The sequence below is a fragment of the Arachis hypogaea genome, chromosome 19 (assembly GCF_003086295.3).
Source record: "Arachis hypogaea cultivar Tifrunner chromosome 19, arahy.Tifrunner.gnm2.J5K5, whole genome shotgun sequence".
Taxonomy (NCBI): Eukaryota; Viridiplantae; Streptophyta; class Magnoliopsida; order Fabales; family Fabaceae; genus Arachis; species Arachis hypogaea.
The window spans coordinates 145,008,465-145,019,963 of NC_092054.1; the positions used below are offsets into that span (position 1 = coordinate 145,008,465).

At 33.5% G+C, this 11,499-nt stretch overlaps 1 protein-coding gene across 1 annotated transcript; it reads left to right on the forward strand.

Annotated features, from left to right (window-relative positions):
* Positions 1-6,254: 6,254 nt before the first annotated feature.
* LOC112779245 (thioredoxin-like 3-2, chloroplastic) lies at positions 6,255-9,371 on the forward strand. Its single transcript, XM_025823492.2, has 5 exons — positions 6,255-6,751; positions 7,395-7,469; positions 7,602-7,668; positions 8,855-8,872; positions 8,959-9,371. Exons 1-5 carry the CDS (start codon positions 6,375-6,377, stop codon positions 9,061-9,063), a joined length of 642 nt encoding a protein of 213 aa, XP_025679277.1. The 5' UTR covers positions 6,255-6,374; the 3' UTR covers positions 9,064-9,371.
* The last annotated feature ends 2,128 nt before the right edge of the window (positions 9,372-11,499 follow it).

Consider the following 11,499-nt stretch of genomic DNA (forward strand, 5'->3'; position numbering starts at 1 on the left):
CGTCGACGAATGCCACATAAGACTTTTCCGTCAATTTTGGTGAGGAGTTATAACGGAGGAGCTGCCTTGGCTCACTTTTGTCAGGAACAATGGCTAAATCAGGTGTAATTTATTGATATGAGTCGCTTTGTCCTATTTTAAAATGGACAGAGACCAAATTGGATGTTTACTCTAACTGATCTATTGAACAGATCTCTATCATTTCTAAATTGAAATGTTCACACGAATGATGAATAGACACATGAAAACATATCATATAAAAAATATCTAACACTGCATTAAATAATAAATAAGGCTTGTAATAGCTATGTTCAAATACCACTTGTCACCAAGGACACCCCTAACTAAGATTTGCTAAAAATATTTTTTTTAGTTGGAAAAAATAGTGTTATTTAAATGCTAAAAGTTTCTTGTTTTATATCTTTAACAATGGTCTCAACTTTTGAGAATTGAATACACATGAACAAAATCCGTAAAAATACAATAACATGATATATTTTATAATACAAATATTAATATTTTAAAAGTAAAGTATCGTTTTTGTCCCAATATTTGGAGTAAGTTTTATTTGTGTCCCTAACGTTTAAATAATCTTATTTGTATTTCTAACGTTTGTAAAAGTGACTCAATGTTATCCTGCCATCAATTATACTAACAGATCATATTGTATTTTTTAATTATTCTCACTTAGATGTATTCATTTTTAATTATGTCTCACTTGAATGTATTCGATTTCAATAAAAAAATTCACTATTTGTGTTTAGGTTCAATTATGTCTCTAGAAAAGTGAATTATGTAAATGTTGCAGGAATTAGTTTTAACTTTGAGCTATTTTTCAGAGTGAATCATCGATTATGTCCCAAATATTTGTATTCTAACTTTAAAAAGAGATTTTCAAAACTTCAATTAAAATTTATGATGTGTAATTGATGGCAGGATAACATTAAATCACTCTTACAAATGTTAGAGATACAAATATGATGATTTAAAAATTAGAACCATAAATAAGACTTACCCCAAATATTAATGTTAAAAACAAAAATAATATTTTATTCATATTTTAAAGAAAACAACATTTTCATTCTTTTTCATCAACAGTACAAATTTATTACATACCAATACGCAATACCATAAATTTATTATTGTGAAGTTATTACTTTCCACAAAACATCTACTTTATTTAAAATCATGCTACCATAGTACCATTCATCCAAGAACTCATAATTTGATTCTATTTTCTATCATTCAATGTATACTAATAATTACCTGTAAAATTAATTATTTATATAAAATATATATTAAAAATAAAATAAATAATAAATATATAATAATTAATATAATAATTAATTTTTTTAATTTATAAATATTTATTTATTAGCCAAAACCAAAAGAATAATTCCTAATCTTGTACTACTATATTTTTACTTTTTTAGGGTATTCTGCCATATCTTTTATTTTTGTAAGTCAATGACTATTTAATTGATGATTTGAGCTTTATTTAAGAGCCTGTTACTAATCAATAACAATAAATTGTTGTATTCACAATCTTGTTTATTTTTTTAGATATTGGTATAATTTTAGTTTAATACTCAATCATTGGATTTTATGGTATTTTTTAAAATTGTGGGAATAGGACAATACGTCCCTTAAATATACGATACAAGGGAGGCGTATTGTCAATACAAGGGGACGTATTGTCCTGTTCCCACAATTTTAAAAAACACCATAAAATCCAATGATTGAGTATTACACTAAAATTTTTTCAATGGATAATTATAGCGTACAGATTTAAAGATAAAGATATGCTCTTTGGTTCATTGCAAAGGTGACGCGTGGATATCTGCCGGTGGTTGGGGTCTCGCTGACGTAACTGAACGGCTTGCAGAGGCCACAGGGCCGGTTTAAATTGGTCCACATTATAGCTAAGCTGATGGGGGGATGGTGATTCCGGGTTAGCAGAAAAATTCTGTTGAACGGATATGATGAATGGACTTGCATTTTTTGGGCCCTGTATCTTGAAATACTGTGAGTGGGTCGTGGGTTAGGCTGACTGTCTAGGAGAATTTGGTACTAGGGGACCCAAACCAAAAAAAAAAAAAAAAAAAAGAGAAAATGGGAGGATAAATTCAACACTTCCATGTCAACGTGGCCATTTTTTTTATGGTAGTGAAAATGTTAGCAATATGTAAGCATTCTATTAAGGTTTAATGATTCTGCATTCTATTAAGGTTTAATGATTCTGTTGGTATGTATAGTATTGCAAAATTTTTAATTAGATCCGTATACTTTTTTTCTTTTAATTGGGACCTGCAACAAATTTTTTTTTTAAATAGGTCCTTCTTAGCAGTAAGTGTCTTAATATTTTAGAGACCAAACAAAAAAAAATTGGGACAAGGTCCCAAATAAAAGGACAAAAATGTAGGGATCCAGTTTCAAAAAAAATTGGTGCAAAGACTCAATTTAAAGAAAAAGTACAGGGAGTTAATTATAAATTTTACAAAACTATGGGATCAACAGAGAAATTAAACCTTTTATTAAAGAATGCAATCAAAATATGAAAATAGAGAATAAGACATGGCAATGTACGTTCTGAATATTTTAGGGTTTAATTACTCTGTTGAGCCATGTAGTTTGAAAAAATTTTCAATTAGGACCGTATACTTTTTTTTTCTTTTAATCGGGTCCCTGGCTCCCTGCATCCATTTATTTTATCAATAAAGTCTCTGTTAACAGTAGTTGACTTAAATGTATAGGCATCTAATTAAAACAAAAGAAATTGGTACCGGACCCAATGAGAAGGAGAACAAAGTATAGGCACCCGAAGTAAAAAAGAAATTGGTGCAAGAACTCAATTAAAAGAAAAAAAAGTATAAGGACCAAATTTAGAATTTTGCGAAAAGATAGAAACCAACAAAATAATGAAACCTCTTTTTAAGTATATATAAGTCGGTTTAGGTAAATACTGAATCGGCACCGGAAAGATTTTACAACAGATAAAATAACACCAGACTGTTTTAATTGACAAAGTAGTCCTTACATGACTGTAAAACTTGAAAAGCATAGGCCTAGACTTGCCACAGCACGTTTCCGATGAGAAGGATGCTGACGTGCCCACCCAAAAATGTTAATGAAATTTGTAATTAATTCATTATCTAGAATGTAAGCCTCAAATCCCACGAATCCCACTCCGTTCCCCCTTTGATAGCTAATCCCCCTTCCCCAATGCACTCTGTCACCATCTGAACACACTCTCCCCAAAAGAACAGTAGAGCTAAAGCTCCTCAGTCTGACACGGCTGATGCCACCGATACCGCATGGTCGCCATGTCGTAATATAAGTTCTATTGCGTCTACCAAATCCTGTATCGTCTGTCTTTTCCGACGGGTCCGCATCGTCCATGCGCCCAAAACAATTTTGCCGTCCCTAACCGCCACTTTCTGTCTTCTCTGCACCTTCACTGTTGTCTTCGGAATGTCACGCTGTAGGTACGTGTTTCGCGGTTTCTCCCTTCCCTCCGATTGGTGAAGCATGAGGATAGGCACACATAAAAGCGGTAGCTCGCTTATCGTTTTTGTCCCATCCAATCGCGGTCCCACCACCAGTTGTCGCTCGTAGCTGCTCGCTGCCCGTTGCCAGTCGCTGCCCTACACCCTCTATCAGTGTTCTTTGTGGGTTCTGCCGTGTCGTATCTCGTCTGTCTCTTGTTGTTGTGGGGTGGTGTTTTATTTTAATTTATTGTGTCGTGATTATTGTATGTGAATCTATTTGTAAGTTTGTGGGCATTGTTGTTAATAATATGTAGTGTCTTGTAAAGTAATATCACAATCCGGAACAATAAAGTGAGAGTGTGATGGGAAGAGATGATCTTTTGCCGGATCAGGGTTCAGGAGGATTTACTGGGTTAGAGCAACTCATGAGTGAGTGTGCGTCGGACGAGTTGGCGGTTTAGGGTTCAGATGGGGAATGCAGAGGATTAGGGTTCTAGGTTGGACGGGTTGAATAAGTAAATAAAAATTCCATCTTCAACTTTTCAGTGGCCATGTTAGCATTGTCGTCGTCGGAATTTTGGTGCAATGAGGTTAGGGATACATTTGTCAAATTTTAAAATAATTTTACGGACTATGTGGTTAAATGCAAACGTCGGAAACTACTATATCAGCACCAAAATCTTTCATAAATCGATTAGTTTTTACCTCTAAACTGGTATAACAAAGATAGAGCGGTCGGTCAAGTTTATATAATTTCAAGCCCCTTCTTGTTTTTTTCATTTCAGTTGGCGGAAATGAACATTGTTACATGATATCCGTATTAAGCTGAGGTCTAGACACCTTCAGAAAATGTGATTGAAGTTAAATGCATATAGGATATAGGGTATTGGTATACTCTTATTGAAGTGACCGTTACTATTGTGTTTATTTATTAGAGGGGGGTAAAAAAATAATTCGCAAGGAATTTAGCTGAATAAGAAAATATATATATATATATATATATATATATAAGCAGGGACGGATCTAGATGGGGACGAGCAGTGGCCTCGGTCCTCCTCCCAGAATTTAGAGAAACTACATTTATATATGAGATATGTGCTTAAAAGAATTAAAATTTAGTATGTAATTTAGTAGTTTTATATGTATTATTTTTTATTTTATGATGAATTTACGTCTTAATTGTTTTATTCACTAATATATTTGACTTAACGAATGTAATATCATACTCTTAAAGGCTTTATACCTTTTAAATTAGGTTTTATATAATAATATCTATATTTATTCAAAAAAAATCATTTATTTTTTTTATAGTAACATATTTAACATTTATGTTATTATATTAATAATGAGTTACGTAGTCATATTTCGGTATTCGCGTCATGTATTTTAGATATTCTTTTTTTGTAAAAAATACTCATTAAAGGACACATATTACGTACTGCATAATCCTATACATGTTATGAAGGAGAGATCGAACCATATTTCGTTTGGAATTTATGCAATAGCCTGAACCCATCATTAAAGGACACATATCAGACATCAATGACAAGAGGCTCCGGGTAGATCGGTGCTTACCAGGATGAGAAAGAAAGACACCCCACTCCCACCCAGCCACGACAAATGGGGGATTAAGGTAGTCGGCCAGCAGCTTCACCACGTGAGACCACCACCGCAACAAGCGGATCCCACTTGCACCTAGGGGTGGCAAACGGGCCTAAATCCGCCGGGCCGTTCCCGCGTAACCCGCCAAAAAAGGCGGGCCGGGCTGAAAAATTGGGACCGCCAAATAGCAAAAACCCGCCTAACCCGCACCGCTTAAACTGCGGGCTTTGGCGGGGCGGGGCGGGCTTCCCCGCCGGGCTTGGTATTTTTTTAGTGAGGGGGTATTTTTACAAATTTTTGGCCAAAACCTAACTTCCCCCAACCTAACTTACAAGAGTATGAAGATAAAAATTGAGTGGTTTGGATTATGTTTATGTTACTTTGAAGACAATATTTATAATTATGTTTTAAATTATGTTTATTTTGCTTTGGAGAGAATATTTATACTTATGTTTTGGATGAAAACTTGGTTTATAATTATGTTTATTAGATATTTATAATTATAAAGATTTTATTATTTATACATATAAAAAATATAATTTTTTATGCCTTTAGAAATTATAATAGTTAAAAGTAAAAAATAGAAGAGATTTTTTTATATCTTTATATATATTATTTAATAGTTAAAAGTAAAAAAAAAAAAGAGGATATTTAGCGGGTTTAGCCCGCCGGCCCGCCAGCCCGCCGTTAGGCGGGGCGGGTTGGGATTTTGAGACCGCCTCACTAGGCGGGGCGGGGCGGGCTTCCCCGCTTGCCACCCCTACTTGCAACCTCCAGAGGCACCTGCAAGTCCTGTGACGCCGGTGGTCCAGCCAAGACTTAGGGTTTCCTTTAATGATATCAGGCTAGTGAAGCGAAGATCCAAGTGCTACCTTTCGTGCATTTTTTTTTTCCGGCACCCCCCAACATGGCCTAGGTTGTGAGCAACCAACGGAACGTGGGATTTTCACAACCCCATTCGATCTCACCCAATGAAACCGGCTCAGTTGCCCATCCTATCAGCACCCTCAACGTCTTCAGAGCCAGCTGCATCCTGCATCATAGGAGCAACACGTGTCAAATCCTAAAATAATAAAATTGTACATCTGTATATCTGTACAAAACAATATTTGTACACTAGTGCGACCTTTTTTTAATATACAAAAAAATTAACCTCACAATCCATATGTAAAAAACAAACAAGTTGACTGTTCGACCAAATTAATTCTGGTACTGCTACTATTCACAGCAGTTTGAGTTGTACAAAAATGGGCATTGGAAATGGAAATGGTAGGTAGACGATAGATGCTCCAAAAAGGGAACAATCATCTTCTTCTATACTTGATTAATTTCTGCACTCAACAATCATCAGAATCAATCATGTCACACCCTCTTCCTATTCTTCACTACAATCCTCCTTATTCCTTCTTCTTCTCTTCTCTCTTCGCTTCAGCTTCAACTACTGCTTCTCATTCCTCTCCCATTTCCATCTCCTTCAAACCACAAAGACCGCTTTTTCTTCTTCTTCATCTTCTTCCTTCTCCCCTAAACGCCTTACCCCAACGCCAACACCACCACCAACTCGGTGACTCGCCCCTTTCCATTCAGCTCACGCCAATATCTACCGATGACCAATTTGATCACCTCCTTCACCACAATCAACATCCTCTCATCATTGTTTGGTTAGTTTTCTCTTTTCTTATATTACAAAGTTTTGATTTTTTATCTTCATGATTTCGGATTCTGATTTGGGATATTAATTCATAAAGCTAGCTAGGTTGACTTAACAAAGTCCCTTCTTTTCAAATTTCTTGTCTTTATCGGTTTCAGGGACGAACTCAACCAAAATTAAAATTTTCTATTATCAATTATGTTGGCCATTGATGACTTATGTTTGTTTTAAGTGGAATCTGTTATTTCATAGTATAATCAATTGGCTTCATTTGCGTATTATGCTTTCTTAGGAGTTTAATTTTATTTAGCTTAGATTGTCAAACTTATCATTAGTGACAAAGAATTATTGGTTTTGATTCTCTTGTCATTGGTATCATCACAGAGTAACCTTATAATTAGCCCTATGGAATGGTCCACCTGATATGACATGATCAGATCAACTGTTCTGGTTTCTGTTTTATGGTAATTTATGAATATTAGTTATACTTTCTACTTAGGTTTTATAATCTGTACAAGTTTTGTGGTTTGCTTAAGCATTATGTTCCTACACTTTATAATGGGCATTACATTTCCTTTAATGTTTCTGATTACTGAATAACTCCTTTTAGCACATTCTGGGTTTTGAGATAGGGTTATAAATGTGGTTTGTAGGGTGGCAAATTGGTGTAGAAAATGCATATACTTAAAACCAAAATTGGAAAAGTTGGCAGCAGAATATTATCCAAGGTGAGATTCCTTTTGATACTTGAAATTTTGTGATGGTTTTGAACTTTTGATGATATTTGGATTCTTATTTGGTCTAATATATTTGCTGGTCAACTCTTTAATCAAGGATATACTTACTGTGATTTTGTGTAGATTATGTTTCTACACTGTCGATGTCAATACAGTTTCGCATAAACTTGTTGCTCGGGCTGGTGTCACTGTAAGTTCTTTCTGTAATCCACTTATAGAATTATATCCATTCTGTTCAATTTGCTATCTTTGTTTGTGCTGTCTTAAAACTTTAGAATGTATGCTATGTCCATGTTCTCCTAACTTTATCTGTGCAAGGCACTTTCCTTTGCCTGAAGGAATCTCGCCACATATTTGTCATAAATAATGATTTGAGGACAGAAAAGATAATTCAAATTTCAAAACTTTGTGTGAACAAGTTGTAAATGAAGGAATAAGTTAGAAACCTGTATTGATATTCTGTGTTATAGTTTATATGATATATGTTTCATTTTTTAATCTTTTGTGGCTTGTATTTGTTAAAGATGCTCTAGTATCTTATAATGAGTGCTTGACATTTTATCTCCAACTGTTGTAGAAAATCACTGTATGAATTTCTGATGATTGTGGTACAAATAGTCAGAGCATTGCTACTAGTTATATATCCTGAGGGAACAGAATTTTTTGAATTGAGCATGTAGAGCAAATTCATGAATATTTCTCACAAATTTCTAACTTAGACTGCGGTAATGTATCTGTATCTCCGACATGCATGATTGAAAACTTAGTTTAAAGAGGACTACACATTGAAATATGCATCCTTTTCTGTTTCAAACGATGCATCGGTAGCCGGTATTCTGTGGTTATGATTCTGCTCTTGCTGGGTCGTTTTGCTATATTCTTGGATTGTTTAAATTCAGGACGAGGCTATATAGTTAAAGTTTAATTGCCATGCATGAACAGCGTGAAATGGTTGTACACTATTATTTAATCGAATACTTGTGTTTGTATGATTTTGAGATATAGTTGAGTCAAACACTTTTGTTAGTGTGGCAATATAGGATTAGATATTCGTGTAAACTAACTATGCATATAAATTAAATCCTAAATAACCGCAAGGCTTCCTACTTGCTGAGCCTATCATAAACAGCTCAACAAATATAATCTGTTAACACATCACAATTGAATCATACACCAAGGATTTAAGGTTTATTGTGTGTGCTTAATTGCTTTTTGTATTTAAGGGTTTTTTTTTTTTTCCATTTTTATGATCTTTCTAATCATTTATATTGTTGTGTTTGCTTAACCAATTGCCACTTTGACTTTTTGTCTTGATACTTGTTATTTATCTAATTTGCTTTCTTTTTATGTACCTTTATGCTGTGGCCTCAACACAGAAAATGCCAACAATACAAGTAAGTGTCATTGTATATGATTATATGAAATTTTCTTTCTTCTGCAGCAAGTAATGGTTTGACAACATGTTATATAATTTGTGCAGCTATGGAAAGATGGGAAGAAACAAGCTGAAGTAATAGGTGGCCATAATGCATATTGGGTAATAGGTGATGTTCAGGAAATGATTGAAAATGAGTGTAACACTTGACATGAAGATCATAACATGCACCAGACAATTTTCTTTTTCTTTTCTCTTCTTTCTTTTATTTTCATTTTTCCCACCAATATCTTAGTCTAACTTGAATGGTTTTGAGGAAATTATTTTCTTCCCTTCAAAAATACCAAAAGGGGATTTTTGATATTGCTGTTCTGTTCTTTCTCTAGAAGTATTGGAGTTTTTAATTTTCTACAAACTTTATGTGACCAACATTGATTTTCTTTCTGTACAGTCTATGATTGCCTCAATTATAAGTTAATTTGTCTCTATACATATATGATATGATTGATCCTCTGAAATATTTTATTCAGAATGTCACATATAAAAATAAAATATTAGAAGAATGGTGCCATGTTGCAGGCAGAGGAATTCCGTACACTGGTTTTCTTAGTTTCCATGAATCATTGCTGCTCAGAAAATCCTGGTTGCATTGAAAATAGTGATGAAATATAAGAAAGCTTCAACACAACAACATTTGTACCCATCAAAATGAGGACCCACCAACTTCAAACATTTGACAACTATCGTTAGCTACTATTGAGGCAAATCCTTGAACATCTATGTTTCCTGCACTCATTATTCTTAAATTTACTATGATATTCGATTTTTTGGTTATAATTAAATTAAATTGATGGTTAAATAAATACTTATTTTTAAATATTAGAAATAACACAACTATTGACACTACTTATTATCACACTCCAAAATCAGAGTTTTTATGCTTCCAAAAGTACTTTGTTGTTGAACAAACAAAACTATTAAACAAAAAGAAATTAAGAAATTAAAGAATAATATCATATGCCTGAATTTACTATGTTGATTGATTTTTTGGAATTGTAGGAAGGAAAACAGAACATATAAAAAAAAGAAGAAAAAAAAGTAGAAAGCAAATAGTATCGGATGTCCCCGAAGGGACAGAAAGCAAATAGTAAGCAATACCTTTACTCATGAATGATTCATTTAATCATTTACTTTCTCACCATTATCTTTCAAAAAAAAAAGGTCAAAATCCAACCTAGATAATTTTTTTTGTTCATTTTGTTTCTTAATAGGATTTTTTTACTTATTTAAAACAAAACGAATTAAAAATTTTTTTTTATGTTATTTACCTATTATTCATACCCTGACCCAAGCAAACGAAAGCCGAGCCCAATAAACATGAAAGTCCACCTAGAAAGGTGGTCTCTGCAAGCGTATCCAATCTCTTTAAAGAGGTCAGACATCAACAAAGAGATCCAGCTCTACTTGGTTTAAATGAGTAAATGCCTCCGAATATTTCTCCGTTACGTCTAGAAGGAAGATCTTAACAAATTCCCAAGATAAAAGGAATAGTTATCAATCAAAAAAGATAGAACTACTCCAACAAAGGTGGTTAGCAGCTCTACTATAAATATATTATAACCTCCAAGTATAAGACACGTTCTAATCTACTAAAAACTTGTTTAAATCCTTTGCTAACTTAAGTATCGGAGTCTCTTGCAGGTACCACCCCCTACCTTCTTACGAGGAACTCGGACAAGCAGCCCCTCGACACCAAAGAAGTCGGACGCTGCCATCAGAAGGGACCTAGACCTCACGTTCAAACCCAAATCAACGTTTCAGATACCATTTGGAACACCTATATATCTTGTTTTTCTTATTAGTAAATCGCAGTGGAATATTGTATTTTTTAGCAGGGTATTGCTAAAAAGATAAAAAACAGCTCAAACTTATTTTATTTAGTATTTATTAATTATAGCAACAATTAATAAAAATTAAATAAAATAAATTTTTATTCTTTTTAGCTAAACCATAAAATACACAATTTATAGATGTTATACTAAATATCAAATAGCCATATGATTTAAATACAAATTTATGCAATCAGATAGAGCTAATGCGATTTATTAGTAGCCGCAACAAGAAAAACTAACTATTAACCAATGCATTTAGGATTTTTTTAAATAAATAAAATAAATATTTTGTTTACACTGTAAATGAGATAAAGTCACAGAAATGAAATATATATATTATTTACAGTATAAACGTGATACGTATAATCTTCTACACTATAAACAAGATACATAGAGATAAATTTTCAGTAGCTATAAAAGGATGTACAATCCTTTGTATTCTTCACAAATATTTCAATACTTCTTCTCTACCGATTTCTTTTGAAAATAAGCCAAAATGTTTAATAATAGTGGATATTTGGTTGTAGGTGTATACCCGAATTGCTGTATGAAAAATAGTGATAATGGGTGATATTTGAGTGTAAGAATCCCATTCTGTTGCATATCCGGCGAGTAAGCTTTTTTGTCTGAGTTAAAGAGTCTGATAGTGAGTAGCGTCGGTAGTAGCGGGATAAAAGAGACCAGATGGGTGGGGTATAAGTTGTTTGCACTAATGGCAAATGGAGTTTTTTGGTTTCATCTATTTTGGCTCCAT

Excerpts from the sequence above, each read along its gene's own strand:
- LOC112779245 (XM_025823492.2), top strand. The coding sequence starts at position 6,375 with ATGCTCCAAAAAGGGAACAATCATCTTCTTCTATACTTGATTAATTTC. Across the intron at positions 6,752-7,394 it reads CATCCTCTCATCATTGTTTG|GGTGGCAAATTGGTGTAGAA; the intron begins GTTAGTTTTCTC and ends TGTGGTTTGTAG. Across the intron at positions 7,470-7,601 it reads GCAGCAGAATATTATCCAAG|ATTATGTTTCTACACTGTCG; the intron begins GTGAGATTCCTT and ends GATTTTGTGTAG.